At 41.8% G+C, this 16,593-nt stretch overlaps 1 protein-coding gene across 1 annotated transcript in view; it reads left to right on the top strand.

The window, feature by feature from the left end:
- Positions 1–312: 312 nt before the first annotated feature.
- LOC104527235 (engulfment and cell motility protein 1) overlaps positions 313–16,593 on the top strand; it is a gene marked incomplete at both ends in the record, with an annotated part of 60,555 nt that continues 44,274 nt past the window's right edge. The window contains 3 exons of the mRNA XM_010170903.1: positions 313–353; positions 1,269–1,341; positions 16,016–16,066. Of these exons, the coding sequence (XP_010169205.1) occupies positions 313–353; positions 1,269–1,341; positions 16,016–16,066 (165 nt within the window). The remainder of the gene's footprint in view (positions 354–1,268; positions 1,342–16,015; positions 16,067–16,593) is intronic.

Genomic DNA, 16,593 nt, shown 5'->3' with positions numbered 1-16,593 from the left:
TGAGATGCAATGTACACAAAAGGCCCTTTGATTTCTCAGTTGAGAAGCTGAGTTGGTGCCGTATGGGCTAATGTTGACAAAAAGAACTGATAATGTCATCATGCATATATGGAGAATTACTGTCTTTTAGATATCAGACCAGACCAGCAGAAAACTTGGGGGTCCTATCAAGCTTGATATTAAACAAAAAATGAAGTGCTACTAATTTGTTTTTTTCTTTGCAATCAATGATTTTTAGAATCATATTTTAAGACAAGATCAGGGCTGTTCCAATTTGGTGATGTATTTTTTCTTTCTTTTTTCCTTAACTAGAAAAAGCCACTGTCCTCAATAATAAAAGAAGTCTGCGACGGGTAAGTTCTGCCATATAGTAAGTACATTGTAGATACTACACTTTTTAATTTATTAAACCAACCAGAAGATAATTATTTTTTTCTGACAAAAATCTGGATATCCTGTATGACTAGTCATAAGTTTCTTAAATCTTGTTTTATCTTCAGATTTTGAAATTGCAGTGTATTTTGGATTGTTTACTTGCAAGATGAGGTTCCTAACAAAGCAGCCCCATCACATGGGTGACTCTTACTTAGACTGTTTCTTGCCTTTCTGCACAGAGATGTGTTCTACTCACTTTAAGCTTGTGGCCCGTGCAGTTCATGAGTTAAGGAGCTAAAGCACTGACTGTGGCTTTGGTTTTTAAGCACTGGGTTTAGTTAAGCTGGCCCAGTTGATGTGACTGCTCCCATGAAACTGAAATGTTAATCACAAGTCCTGCAGTATGAACTAGTAACTGGCTGAAAGAAATATCTTGCTTTAGTTTTAATATGTTCATATTTGGGGCCAAAAATACTATTTGAAGCAAGTGCTACCACACAGGAGAAACTGGTTTATATCCAAGTTGCTACTGAGTTTAAAAAGGTGATATTTTATTCATAATGTAATGTATCAACTTAACACTAGATGTGTTAAGTATTGTGTAAGCTAGCATAAAATCCTGGCACTGTAATTTTTTTTTGTCTGTTTTAGTGATTTAGTGATATTGCTTACTGCAAGCAAAAAATATGCTTGCCATTTTTTTATAGATTTGGAATTAATATAAGATTATTATCAACTTAGTTGGAGCACTGAAGTGTCATTGTAGCGACAAAGTAGTTTCTCTTCTTTCTTCTCTCCCCTCTTCTTTTTATCTTTGCCTTGTAAGGAAGATATTTGTTACATACATACTTTTTGACTTCGTTTTGTGATTAGTTTATTTTCATATTTCTAAGGTGGTCTCTTGCCAATCACGATCAATTTGCACTGCAGCATGCTGATAGTTCCAATTTCTACATCACAGAGAAGGTAAGTAAATCATTCCACACGATTTGTGCATAGCCTGTCAGAATGTTTGCCACAATAATTTATTTTAAATTAAAATATATAAAAATATAGAGGATTTTCCATAATGTGGTGACGATGAGAAGGTAGGTACTGGCAGACCTGGTTTAATGATTTTGCACTGATTTCTTCTGTTTGGAAAAGCAAATACAAGTTTGAATGTGTCAAGGGCTTTGCTTCCATTGAATTTGAGACTTCACTGAGCTCTTGAGCTTTGGTATTTGTGCATGTTTAATATTCTGCTGACAAGTGGTGTACAGGAAATTGAAATGTATAAAACATGAAGGTTTCTTTGAAGTCTGAGGAGACCTTCAGTGCATGTCACCTTTTTGGCTGATCAGGTAGAAATAAGTTTCAGTGACTGTAATATTTGCTACTCCTTCCCGCCTGCTATCGTGTCCTTTTCCTGTTCTGTACGTTATGTTGGCTTATTTTTTTGGTCCTCAGACAGTGTAGCAATAGGTCATTCATGAAGTGATGCAATGATTTCAGCAGAGAGTAACGAAATAGTTGTAGCTGTAATAAAAATGGAATGTCTAATCTAAATAAATGGGACATGCTGATCTGAATGAGACCAACTAGTACATTCATTCCTAGCATTAGTGGTAAAATTGATGAAATTACTGAAATTATGGAAAAAAAGTAATAATTTGTTTGGAAGAGTGTACATGTGAGCACTGCAGAGGTGCAGCTTCTGGGCAATGGGAGAAGAGCACTATTCAAAACCCACTGAAGTCCACATACTGATTCCCTCCTCTCAGGTGGTTTTGAGCTAAATAAGCCTGAGCTTAGCTGCGTGGCCGTAGATTCCTCTTGCTCACCTTGTTATCAGTTTAGTTTGGCTTACTTTTAATTGCAAAGGTCTTTTGGTTTTGTTTTGCATTTTACAGTTGTTTAGGATCTGCTAAACACAGCTGAGACGTGGACTAACTTTTCTCTTGCTGTAATTCTTTCCCCCACCCAAGAAAGAAAGAGAACTTAGGCTCAGTTAAGCATTTAGAAAGACTAAATTTAGCAAGAGGACAGCTAGAGCAGTTACTCATAAGATAGTGCTGCTTTTTTTTTTTTTTTTTAGCAGACCAGTTTCAATTTTTCATATAACTGTTTGTCACCCCAGACAACCTTCTCAATGTGTCACAGTTTGTTTTGCCCTCTTTTTTGCCTGTGAGGTTTTTTTTCCCCTCCTTTCTTTTCAAGTTAATTCAGTTAACAGACGCTTCAAAGGCCACCACAAGGAAAACTGTTGAAGCAATTATTGGCTGCTGTGTTTTGCCTCCACCCAAATTAAGTTGCGAGACTGTTTTACTGATTGCCCTGAATTGTGACACAACATTTTCCAATAAGCCAGGCACAATTGAACTTGCCTGTTGGCATTTAAAACTCTTGACTGTACAGTGAATATTTCCAAGAAGCCAGTATTGAGCAAATACTCAGACTTGTTGGAAAGAATTTGTCCTGATACAATTGGAGGAATCTTCCAGGCTTTGCCTCCACCTTTGGTGGGTAGGATCCTGCAGCTTTGGAGAAATGTTTCTGTTCTGCAGAAAAAGAAGTCTGATAGCTTTTGGCTGCCTTTAACTTTCAATAAGGGTGGAAAATGATGGTGTTCTAGAACATTTTGGATTGTACTGCAGCAAGGACTTTGAGTTTGTTTATTCCCTTCTGGAAATATGCAGAGTGTCTGACTCTGAGTCACATAAATAAGAGAGGAAAGCTCTGAATGCCACCAGTATTACTCAGATGTCTGTGACTTTTATTAGATACTGTTCACTGTTTATCACTGCTTATTGGATAGGGGCTGTAAAGGGAGGCTTATATAGGCCATCAGCCCTTCTACATCCTCTCCCTCATTTGTGTGCAGTGGGATACTGTTGCTTTCTGAATGAAAACACGAAAGACACCAGGCATGAGGACGAGCACATGCACTACAGTTAAGCTCCAGCACTAATTGTTAAAGCCCACATTGCTTTAATCCGCCTCTTACTAGGACGTGAGCAGAGCTCTGTTGTGACAGTGACAGCTTCTAATAAGTAACTATTTTTCACTGCTCTCGAAGATGAATTGTGTGGCTGTACATATGCACTACGTATAGGTCGTGTTTCTGCAGAACCTGGGTGGCTACTGATTTATGGCCTTTCAAGGTAGAGATACCTTTTTAAAATACCACCTTTTTAAAATACCACCACGTTTAAAGTTACCAGAAAAAAAAGCAATTAATGAATTCTTGTACAAAGTAGCGAGAAACTTTGAAGTGAAAACGTTACAAATGTGGGACTGTCAACACATGGCTTACAACAACTATATTTTTGTTTTTGGGTGGCAAACAGCGCATCTGTGTTTTGGTTGTCATATGCAGAGCTCTTTATCTTTTGTAGCTGACCTATATTTCCTGATTATACCATACATAAATAAAATCAACGCCCAAGCAGTTCTGTCTCTTACTTTTTTTTTTTTTTGGCTGTATGATTTGGAAAAATGCCTCTACAGGAGAAGCAATAACTCCTTCAGATAGTATAAGGGCAGTCTTTTAACAAATCTTGAGTCAGACAGGGTTCCTACTAGAGACAGGGTTTCTCACAGCAGATGCAGTTTGGACTGTTGCCTCTGGGGTTCTGATTTGACTGTATCTGTGCCCTTGAAAGTACAGTGGAAATTATTAATTATGTATTTTAGTTTGTTTTTTTTTTTTAAATAAGGAGGAATAAAATAAGAGGTTATGTGAACAAGGAAACCAAGCAGGCATAGTACCTTATTAATGTTTATAAATATGTTAAGTGACCTTATTAATGTTTATAAATATGTTAAGGGCGAATGTCAGGAGGATGGAGCCAGGCTCTTCTCAGTGATGCCCAATGATAGGACAAAGGGCAATGGGTGTGAGCTGGAACACAGGAGGTTCTGCTTAAACTTGAGAAGAAACCTCTTTACAGTGAGGGTGACAGACACTGGAACAGGCTGCCCAGGGAGGGTGTGGAGTCTCCTTCTCTGGAGACATTCAAAACCCACCTGGACACCTTCCTGTGTGATCTCATTTAGGTTCCTGCTTCGGCATGGGGATTGGACTGGATGATCTTTTGAGGTCCCTTCCAATCCCTGACATTCTGTGATTCTGTACCTAAGCTCAAGTTGAGCTGGTGTTTTGATCACAGTGTATTTGATTTTTAATTACATTAATAAGTCTGTCTTTTAAAGGCCTTGCTTATCATGGAGGGACATTTCTTTGGTAGGTTAAACATCTAAAAGCTTGACTTCTGAATCAGGATCTCATTGTGCTAGATACTATATAATATAGAATAGAAAAAATCACTTTTGCTTCAGTCTGTCTGGGTTTTACCTTAGTAGATGCTTGTGTACATCGGGCATAATAACTCAGGAACACTGTAGCCTGGAGAAGCTCAGGTTTAGAACAGAAAATACTATATAAAGTGTAGAAGATGTCTGTATAATTTTGTGTGCTATGTGTGTTCCTGGCCTAAAAACCACAGCTTGGGTATCTGTGCTCTCTGTTCTTCTGCTGGCAGTACTGGGAATCCAGAGGCAGACATGCGGGTGGCTCATGCAGCACATTGGTGGGTATGCCTGGGCTCTTGTCACTGCCCACCCTTGGCCTTGTAGATACGGTCTGGCTCCTCTAGATCTGTTTGTGTGCCTGCAGTGCCCACCGTGGGCTCTGCTCTTGGAGGGATCATTGTTAGCTCAAACTCAGTCCCTAAAAACAAAAAGTTTGTGAAGGAGTTGGATGGCTGCAGCTTTTTAGATTACAGTGTAACCTGAATAATGGGTTTTATTTTGTCACATCTGAAGGTGTGATAAACCACAGTGTTTCTCAACAAGGAGACCTTGCAGGAGTTGTGGGGCTGGGGAAGAACAGTGTTCAAGCTGGCTTCACTGCTGGAGGCAGAATGTGGTGTCTCAACCCTGCACCAGAGCAACTCTCAGGAATAAAAGGCTAACGCAGTCTTGCTGAGGGGCTTTGTGAGCCAGCCCTGAGCTATGTTCAGCACACAGTGATTATATTGATGCCATTTTTAATGTTGTCTTTTAAACGTAAGGACATTTCATTCAGCTGTTTATTGACTGCATCCCATTTTTTTTTTTTCAGTCACAGTTCCATTGTGTTCAGTTTTTTACATCTGATGCCTCTGAAGACTCCCTGTGGTTATTTTTCCCCTCTTCTCTGACTCCTACATTTCCCTTTCATTCTTATGTGCTTATTGCATGAAGTGGGGGAGAGCAGACACTGAGTCCCCCCATTAATTTTGAGAGACTTCTGTGCTGTTTTGCACAGGGAGCTGCCCCCACTTTACTTCAGTTGTCATTACTCAGCTCTTTGCTGAGTGTTTGCAAGTGGGACATCATTCTAACCCTCGCCTCCCCCCGAGGTGGGAACCTGGATAGAGTCCTTGGTGTTTATTCTTTCTCAAAGGTGCTTTTTGCTTGTGACCTATTTTTTGCTGAATACAACCTGTAATTGTATATTCATGTGAAATTCCACAGTGTCACTACAGGCTCCCTGAGTGGGAGTGTATGCAAATGCTGGGACAAGAAATGAGCCACTTGTAGGGCTGGGGTTTTTTGGGGGGTGTTTTGTTGGTTTTTTTCTTTTCACATTTTTAGTATTCATCTGTTTTCACTGATTAATTTGAACTTCAGTGAGTTGGAAGTAAATATTCTCAATAATGAAGGTTTCTGATCCACTGAAGGACCTGGTACTTCCTAAGCAACTGAGAATAAGTAGCATGAAGGGTGGAAATGGGAGAAATGTGTGAAGTGATCTGTTCCTCATATCTGCTGCTTTGCATTACTCTTGATAATACACTTGTTAGTAATCATAGAATCATAGAATAGTTTGGGTTGGAAGGACCTTAAAGCTCATCCAGTTCCAACCCCCCTGCCATCAGCAGGGACACCTTCCACTAGACCAGGTTGCTCAAAGCCTCATCCAGCCTGGCCTTCAACACTTCCAGGGAGGGGGCATCTCCAACTTCCTTGGGCAACCTGTTCCAGTGTCTGACCACCCTCACAGTGAAGAACTTCTTCCTAACATCTAATCTAAACCTCCCCTCTTTCAGTTTAAACCCATTTCCCCTTGTTTTGTCAATAACTGCCCTTATGAAAAGTCCTTCCCCAGCTTTCTTGTAGGCCCCCTTCAGGTGTTGGGGGTATAATGGTACATTTATACCCCCAATTGGGGGTATAATGCTACCTAAATGGCAGATTCCAATCCAGATTTAATGGGGACCAAACTATGCCCAGTTTTCCCTTTTCTCTGACACCAATGTGACGTGATATTCCCACATATTCCCATACTTCTTACTATTTTGGGGCATCTGCACAGCCCTGCAGAAATTCCTATCAATAAGAGCAGCTTATTGCTAGGAATCAGAGTTAGAGTGGCCTTGCTCCTGCCTGCTTGATGAATACTGGTAACACTGCTCTGAGGTCTCCATTAAAAACTTGTGGGCACTGGTATATTTCTCCAGGGGACAGGAGTAAAACCTGAGTATCCATGCCCTAAATCGCTTGCAGTCCTTCTTTGTTCAGATGGATTTCAAGAACAGTTGTCATCCTTCTCTTGGCAAATTAGTCCAAGTTTTTAGGACTCCTTTTGTAGGACTTTAGGTTCGTGCTAAATTTTTCAAAGAAAATCCTTCTGTCCCGTTAACCTGTTATACTTTCTTGCCCCAGCATGAACAGCTTAATTCTTCTGCTTGCCTCCTTTTTAAATCTTTGGTATGACAATATCTTCTGTTTAGTTCCTTAGTTCCACATCAAGGCTGATGAGATAGATTGAGTGGGGTTTTTGTTTTTGTTGTGGGTTTTTTTTTTTAAAAAAGCTGTATAGATAAATTTGTTTTTCTTGAATTTAGTTTGTAATTTTGCATTGCAAGTAATCACTAGAGAGGAGAGGATCTGAAAAAGTTTGTCTTTCTGTTACAACACTTGAAGATAGGTATGGTGTGCCACAGGCACAGTGTGATTGTTTGGGTTCAGCTGATAGCAAACACTTCTGTCCAAGATCTGGCTGACAGAAAAATACTCTTTAAATTGTCTCATACTTAAATTAAAACCATCCTATTTAGATGAGTAGCTTTACAAGGTGTGGTGAACAGACATCACAGCTCACTACTGAAAGGGGACAGTTCTGATTTCTTCTCCCATTCCCCAAGAGATCCTGCCGCTTCATTTCTACTGGCTATATTTTTTTTTTGACAATTTTTGAAGGTGATGGCAAGGAGAAATCATTTTGTGCCACTAAGTCATTAAATTTGCTTAATAAAAAGTCTGCCTGATCTAATATAAGGGTAAGTTAGGACCATTGAATCGTGTCCTGGAATGGGCTGCAGAGAAGGGAGAAGTTAAAGGAAAGGTAGGAAGAGGAATGGAACTTTGCTCTTTTTAACAGCTGTGAGCTGTTATGTCCCTCAGGAGCTTGTGGAATGAACTTCTTGGCAAATTCCGAAGGTAACCACAAATGGAGAAGGGATGTTTTACCCACAGTTTATCTGTGTCTGAGAGGAAAGGTGCCGTCTAGGGAGTAGGGGTAGGATGTATATGTTAGAGAAGCACAAGCACCTGCAGGTTCCCCCCTTAAACAAGTCTCAGTGTGGTTCCAAAAGTGGTGCTTGCAAAACGAGCTGTCCTTCTTTCCTGCTTATGCTGCGGTGCTTATTCCTGTCTTTTCCCTTACAAACTGGCAAAACCTCAAATGATAACATTTTCAGCTGGTTTAGTTCCCTTGTTGACTCATCAAGAAGTTATAGCTGTTTACACCACATAAAAACGGTAGTAGGAATGTGCAAGAGACTGGAAAGCGAGACTCTGCTTTATGGTAGCAAACTGTGCATTGATTTGGCAAAAGTGGCTGTTGAACCACGGTCTTGGCTTTGGGTCCTCAGCTGCTTCTCTTAGCAGCAGCATCTGCTCCTGCACTGATCCCTCAGTGGTGCTGTGGGTGATTGTGTTGGGTGAATTGCATTGAAGAACTGACTTCAATTTGACAATCCTTATTTAGGTTTTTGGGGGTTTTTTTGGTGACTATACCAGTTCCCTGTTCTGATTTCCCCACATGATCTCACCAACAACATTCTGAGCCCAGCTAAGTCTGTCATTTCCTGACGTTTATTTGCAGGGTGCAGTTCTTATGTTCCAACTTATCAGAGGACGATGGGGCCGCTTGTTATCTGCCCACCCCTTCCGTGTTACTTGTACAACTGTCTGTGTGGCTGCTTGAATTGGGGAACTGATCCAAGTTAAAAATAACTTGCGTGTAACTTCTTTTAATGTGTCAGAAGGATGTCTGCCCACAGCGTAACACCACTGCTGCTCTGCAGAGCAGGTGATACCTGGTAGTGTTGTCCTCGTCAGTCACTCCACGTGAAGATGAGTAACTTGTGCAAAGTATGGACTTATTCTTAGTATGTGGATTCAGGGGTGTAACTGGGTTGCTGGAGAAAAAGGTAGCTGAGCTTTTTTTTTTTCCCCCCTCCCTTGCTTCATCCCCTTCACTCCTCTAGCATCCTAGTGTCTGTACTGCTGGAAGGTGTGGCCAGCAGGTCGAGGGAGCTGATTCTCCCCCTCTACTCTGCTCTCCTAAGGCCCCACCTGGAATGCTGTGTCCAGTTCTGGAGCCCCCATCACAAGAGAGACCTGGAGCAGCTAGAACAAGTCCAGAGGAGGTCACCAGGATGATCCGAGGACTGGAGCACCTCTCCTATGAGGACAGGCTGAGAGAGTTGGGGCTGTTCAGCCTGGAGAAGGGAAGGCTCCGGGGAGATCTTACAGCGGCCTCCCAGTACCTGAAGGGGCTACAAGAAAGCTGGGGAAGGACTTTTCATAAGGGCAGTTAGTGACAGAACAAGGGGAAATGGGTTTAAGCTGGAAGAGGGGAGGTTTAGATTAGATATTAGGAAGAAGTTCTTCACTGTGAGGGTGGTCAGACACTGGAACAGGTTGCCCAGAGAAGCTGTGGCTGCTCCTCCCCGGAAGTGTTCAAGGCCAGGGTGGGCGAGGCTTTGAGCAACCTGGTCTAGTGGAAGGAGTCCCTGCTGCTGGCAGGGGGCTTTGGACTGGATGATCTTTAAGGTCCCTTCCAACCCAAACCATTCTGTGATTCTATAATAGAGTTAATTTTTAAGTTACAACTTAGGAAAGAGAAGCAAAGTCCTTGTTGGCAGATCACCCTTAAAGCACTGATTCAAATGTGCCACAGCAGCCAGGAAACGTTGGGCATCATCAGAAGTGGTACTGTGAAGTAGACAGAGGGCATCATTTCACCACAGCACAAGAACTTCATGCTCCCATATGTAAGGCATCATGTGCAGTTCTGATCTTCACATCTTATGGAGGACACAGTGTGTCAGGGAAAATGCAGGGAATGGCAAGTGAAACAATCAATGGGCTTCAGCAGCTGCCTCGCGAGGTGAGGTCTTCTCAGTTTCCAGGGACAAAGGCCACTGGAGAGAAAGCAGTGGACAAGCTGAATGCAGAACTGTTGTTATCAAATCCTGCAGTACGAGAACTAGGAGGTAACTTGATGAAAGTAGTTAGGGGGTCAGTTTAAAGCAGATGAAGAATGTACCTCTTCATTCAGCAAGCAGTGAACTTCTGGAGCTTGCTGCCACAAGAGGTTGTGAAAGCAGGAAGTTTCAGTAGGTTCAAGAAGAGATTTAAGAACTTCATGGCCCTTATACAGATACTAAATGGACTAAGTGTAGATCTAGCTTCCTATGCCTGTAGTACAGCAAATACGAATGCTGAGGAAACAGGAAAGAAATGAAAGCCATCATCAGATCACAACCCTGAATGGCATTTGCTACTCTTACAGAGGGAGACAGACTATGAAGTGAGATGTAACATTTGTCTGACTTGGTGAGAAATTTCTTAAGTTCACTTTTAGTCATCAAAAACTTTAGTAGAGATGAGAATTAAGAGATACAGGTAATTATCAACATTGTACTACTTGGCGTGACAGACGTGTACTGTTTTAGAAGAAATACTGAGGCAATAAACCTTGTGATAAAATTTCTTTTCTGGGAAGCTGATGGAAACAAGGAGAATGTCTTCTAAGTGTTTCACATTAGAATCTGATGATAGCATTTTCCTTAAAAAAATTAAGTGTTGGTATTTTGGCTGAAATTTCTAAAAAGAGGAAGTTTTCCAGAGGCACAATTCTGCACATATCCTTCTAGCATGTGGGCTCCCAACACTTCCCCTTCAGCAGATCTATCAACATGCAGCAGCACACTCAGCCACTTAACGTTAAAGAAAGTTACCTCTTCCTCTCCCCTTCATTCACAAAAAGGAGAGGTTAAAAAAAAAATAGTTTTCTTCTGTCAGATCCATGACTTGAACCAACTCACCTTAGAATGAATCATAGCATCATGGAATGGTTTGGGTTGGAAGGGATCTTAAAGATTATATAGTTCCAACACCCCTGCCATCAGCAGGGACACCTTCCACTAGACCAGATTACTCAAAGTCTCATCCAGCCTGGCCTTAAACACTTCCAGGGAGGAGCAGCCGCAGCTTCTCTGGGCAACTTGTTCCAGTGTCTGACCACCCTCACAGGAAAGAATTTCTTCCTAATATCTAATCTAAACCTCCCCTCTTGTTGTGTCATTAACTGCCCTTATGAAAAGAACCTCCCCAGCTTTCTTGTAGCCCCTTCAGGTACTGGAAGGCCACTATAAGATCTCCCTGGAGCCTTCTCTTCTCCAGGCTGAACAGCCCCAACTCTCTCAGCCTGTCCTCGTAGGAGAGGTGCTCCAGCCCTCGGATCATCCTGGTGGCCTCCTCTGGACTTGTTCTAGCTGCTCCAGGTCTCTCTTGTGTTGGGGGATCATATTGTCCTTATTTACTACTTCCCCAAAGTCATCCTGGTGAAAATGTTAGAGTCACTAACTTAAAGTATATTTCTTATCTCTAATTTTTTTGTTGTGTCAATTTGGAGACAGGTGTACTAAAACAATAGGAGTATGGAAATAGGGAAGAATCTATTACTTAACAATATAAACATGTGAAGAATGTTAGATTTCTTGGCTGTTATTCTTTACTCCAGTTCGAGAAGTCTGAAGGAGACTGTCTGGTCAAGGTTAAAGAATAGTGCTGAGCGAGCTATAACCATGGGAACCAATGCTTCTAGGTCTTCCTCAAATATGTTAAGAAAACATTCCATTCCAACCAGTTACAGTCAGCTGAATCATGAGGCATTTTGCTGGGTATAACAGATTATTAAAATGATAAGACAAATACATGGCAAAATAAACTTTAATTTTGCTTAATCATTTTTCCAAAGTGTCTCTCCAGCAAAGCTCTGAATAAATGGCTTGACTGTTTTGATAGGATTTTTTGAAAGTGAATTCACATACCTTCATCCCTCTCCATGGTTTGGTGGACTCTGTTAATGCTTGAGGCCTGATTTTCAGAGGCAAGTCTATGCAAGCCTCCTGCATGTGTTTTGGGCAAAGTAGACTATGGCACAGTAAAGGCAGAGCTTTGAGAAGGAACAGGATCTGGTGGCAGATAATGTAGGTTTATGTTGCTCCGGCTGGTGGGGCTGGAAGTCAGAGAGCCCCAGGATGTGAACACAAGGCAAACAGTTCAGGTGACCTCTACTTTCTGCTGCGTTTTGTTGTTTGTGTGTTTTGATGATAGTTGTTGTCTGTCTGATTGAAAACTCAAGCTTGGCCAGTGTTGTGCAGCAGTAAGATGTTTGGAAATGCCACCTACTTAATTAGAAGAAAATAATCTGGTGAGTGTAGACTCTTGCTAGAGTTAGTATTGCAATGGGGCTTAATTGTATCCCTAATATAACTGCTGTCTTAGTCCTAGGTAATATTTATAACAAATCTGTTGTCTTCTTATGGAGTTTTTAAGGGGCATTTTGGATAGTGCTGTTTCAGCAGTTCCTTCACTGCCCAGGAATAAGCTTGAATAATATCTACAAGCCTGATGGGTACTTGAGAAACAGATCAGAAATGCCTTGGAAGAGGTTTTTGGTGGTGGTGCACCCTGTCCTGAATACCAGTGGTGCTTACCAGTACAATTGCCAAAGCCAGGCTGCTGTGTTGGAATGACGTCCTGTTATCCTGGAAAAGAAATCCACAGGATCCTGTCCCTAATATTAAGCAGATTAACTGTGTGTAAGTGTTGCAATTGAAATGAACTGCCGCGCGGACTACTGCAGCACACAGTTGGTGAAGGAAATCCTCTTGGCTTAATTGTGCACTGACACACTGTTTCTTGGTAGGTGCTTAAGTTATTATTTAGAATGGATAAACAAAATTGGATTTTTGGTTGGGGAACAGCTAACCCTTTTCAAGTTTAGGCTAGCCTGCTGTGTTAGAGACTTGATGGTTTGAATACTTCCAGAGAGAAGGCAAGGGCAGTTCTCCTTAAGCCCGTGTCTAAATCAGGAGTTGGAGATGAGCTCTCTATCTCTTGTGACAGCAGTGACTGAATTTACAGTGCAGGGCAGAGGTACGTGCTTTGCTCTGAGCCAGGCATGATGGAAGGTCCTTGGGCTTCCTATGCTGTGGGTTCTGACAAGTGTTGCAACTTTGAGGCTGAAAGTTTTGATGTTTCAGACTCGGCTTGATAAATAAACAGAAAGACCCCAAACAAAACTTCAAGTGATACTTTTATGTACTCTGTGTGTCTGCTGTTGTATGTATAACCTGCTGGCATACAGTCACTGTAGAGAATAGGACTTATCTTCTTTATCTTTATGTGGTATCTGAACTTCAACCGGGTTATTTGCTTCCCTTTTTCCACTTGTTTTTAAATTCCTCTCACAATAGAGAAATAGTATATTTTAGCAAGATTAATTTTCACTTGATAGATTGATAGTAGATTCAGTTTATGCAATCTATAAGTGTCTTTATATAATTATGGGTTTTTAACCTGTATACATGACACTGTAGAGAGTATATCAGGTTAAGCCCAACTTTTTATGAGTTAGGATTTTAGCTTGTGACAAGACTACTGTAACTGAACAGACTGTGAAGCATGGTTTCAGCCTGAAACAACTGTGAAATAATGTAATTCAGGCTGTGGTTGACAGCTTGCTGCTCCCAAAAAGGGAAGGTATAACTCCTTCTCATGCTTCCCCTGTTCTCTTTCCCCCCACCCTTTCCCTGCTCCCAAAGATGTGTTTCCACCATCTTTCCTGGGTTAGCACTGGTTCTAAACCCTTGCAGAGCTTGTTTCTGTTTATTAACCTGACAGAAAACTATTTTTCCTGCCAGAGCTGCTTTCTGCTGGGTTAGTGAGATGGTGTGGTTGTCCCCTCAGACGGGTCTGTCCAGTTTCAGAGGTAGGAAAGGGAGCACGCAGGCAGGAGGGTGCTGAGGGATGCACCTCGCCTTGCAGTAGTACTCCACTGTTCCTCAAACTCCTTGGACCTCCTGAGACCATAGTGTAGCCTTCTCACGCAAAGCCTGGTACCTCCTGTTTGCCATGGACTAAGAGGGTTTGCAGAGATGCTGATTGTGCCCCAGATGAAGTGACTTAATTTGTTAAACCACAAACAAATTTGTATGTCTGATTTGGTAGTTTGTGTTAATTAGAGCAGGAAAAGTTACAAACCTTGAGCTTAAAGTTATGCTGCTGAAAAAATAAGGCTGTGTGGGTGCTCTTACTTGTGTTTAAGAACAGTTTACTTACTTAGCTCCAATATTTTCGTAAGGATATCAGTGAACTTTCACTTCTGAATGTGATGGGTACAGGTTAAATTGCTTAAGTGTTGTCTGATGCCCTGACTGTTTTTAATATTGTTGCACGCTGGGATTTGCTGCCTTCCAAGCAAAGCTGATGGAACCCCAGGTCTATGTGTGCATGTACACACTGTGGCCTAAGGCAGCTGAGGTCCAGTGGCTTAGCCTAAGCTGTTGATGAAGGTAGACTTAGCCTAGGCTGACTGTTTGTCCTAAAGCAATTACTTTTATTCAGTTCCACAAATCTGGGAGGTGGTAACAGTTTAAGCCACCACAACTGTTTGCAAAGTGAGTTTGTTTCAACACTGATTTACATTAAACCACACAAATGCGCTGTTGCCACTTCATACGGATTCCTTAGACATGATGAGACGTAGCTGAGTCTGGTGCTGTTTTACTACAAGAGGAGAAGATCTGGCACTTTGTTAGTGCTGGGGGAAGTCATGCTGTTCTTAGCTGCTCACCCTTTTTTTGCCCCTCTCTTAAGTAGAGCCTGGCTGGCCTCCCTGAGGCTGTTCTAGCAGGAGACTGCTGGGGGCTGAGATGAGTTAGCTGCATATGTAAGCAAAGATGCTGTAAAAATCTTCCTCCTTGTACCCCCTGTGTGGTCTGGCACTTCAGTTATTTCAGTTAGAGTGAAGAAGTGTTTGTGGGTGGAGGGTGATCTTGTGTATAGCTAAAACCAGTCCCATAGAGGGCTTGTGTGCCAAGAAAGAGACAATGTACTAGAGTTTTATTTTGGGACTACTTGACCTGGTTTCAGGCAAGATTTATCCTGTTTTTGGCATGTTGGATTTGAGATGTATCTGATTGGGAGCAGGAGGGGTGAAATGAAATCGGGAGAAATTGCCTGAGAAGAAATACACCTTCATTTAGTTGGCTAAACACCAATTTGCAGAAAGCCTGCAACGTGGTTTTTAGAACAAAATTAGCAGCTCTTATCTCTCAAACTGTTAGAGATTCCTCTGATTCCTTTGATGAATTAGAGTAATGGATGATGAACAAGCTATTGAACTGTGAAGGAAGCTGTGCCCGTGCCTTGCACTGTGCATGGTTGGTACCTGTGAGTACGTTCATTGTGCTAGGTGCTGTATTCTTGTAACCTGTGGTCAACAGGAGGTAGATCCTTGAAGGACAAGCAAGCTCCCCTACGCTTACCACAGGGGAAGACAATGCAGATGGGCTTTGACCACAAAGTTGTGAGGATACTGTAAGTGTGCACCATAGCTTACACCGTGGCAGCTTTTTCATCTACCCGTAGCTTTAGTTTAATCAAACACGTTATGGAACTTAACAGAAAGAAAATGTTTAATGCCGCCTCTTTCTGCCAGCTGGGTGAGGAGAATGACTTACAGCATGTTTGAACTTTACTTAACCACTAACAGCGATGCTTTTTTTTTTTTTTTTGACTTTGAGGGAGAATGCAAAGTTGTGGTGGCAGAGCTCAGCGGGTTGGTTCCAGTGGTTTAAGTCAGCATGTTCTCGTTATAGAAAATGGAGAGCCAGTGGGATAAATTTTACATCCTGCAGATGTTTAATGACAGGTTTCAGCAAACTTACAAACTCCTCAACGATGTCGAGCAATACCAGAGCCAGACACCATGCACAGTAAATTTCAAAGAAATATTTAGAAGTTGCCAGTGGAAGCTAAACTTTGAAAAACATGAAGTCATTCTTGAAAGGGTTCAGATTTATTAAATATCATGTGAACAACCACAGATTTCTTGAAGCTAATGTTAGTATTCCTTGGTGAATTCCTTGGAAAATACTGTGTAGATGTTAGTTTACATATGAAAGAGGAAAGCTTTTGCATGCAGATAGGGGAAAGTACTGTTGCTGGTTTAGTGTGGCAGTGTGGTCAATGCCTATTTCATCTTTTTATGTGAGTCTTAAATAAAACCTTTTGGATTTTTCTCTTTCAGAATCGTAATGAAATAAAAAACGGAGCGATCCTTCGATTAACAACATCTCCCGTGAGTTACTGTTCTGTTCTCTCCCCTCAAAGTGAAGATTTGATTAGTAAATCATTGTGAACTGATGTCTGTATTTTAAAGCCTTAGCCACACTGTATCCCACGATCCCCCTGCGAAGGAAGGTGGTGGTGTGGTCACAAGATGACTGTACGTGTTCTCTTTTTTTTGAGTTACGAGGGCAGGGGTGGTATCTCTGAGTGACATTTGGTGACAGGGTTGCCACAACCCTGTTTGGTGTCTCACTTCTCTCCCACTGAGAACAGCTTTCATGGCCAAGATACCTCCACTTCCCTCCTGGCACTGCAGCCTCACCCAGGTTGGTCTTTTTCTACCTCAGAGCTCAGAGCCAAGAGAAAGGGCAGGGAGTTAAGTCATGGAAGGTTCTGCTGGGCAGCTCAGGTCAGAGCTTTCCTGCGCTCTGGGTTTCTGTTGAGTGAGCAGCAACTGTAATGTTAAGATTGTACTATTTTCATTTTAGTTTTTTTCAACACCACCTCCTTGGCAGCTCCTCAAAAAGCATGGCAGAG

The sequence above is a fragment of the Antrostomus carolinensis genome, unplaced genomic scaffold, assembly GCF_000700745.2.
Source record: "Antrostomus carolinensis isolate BGI_N321 unplaced genomic scaffold, ASM70074v2 scaffold18146, whole genome shotgun sequence".
NCBI lineage: Eukaryota > Metazoa > Chordata > Aves > Caprimulgiformes > Caprimulgidae > Antrostomus > Antrostomus carolinensis.
Note: the sequence above shows the minus strand (reverse complement) of the source record. Positions and strands in the feature narration are given on the sequence as shown.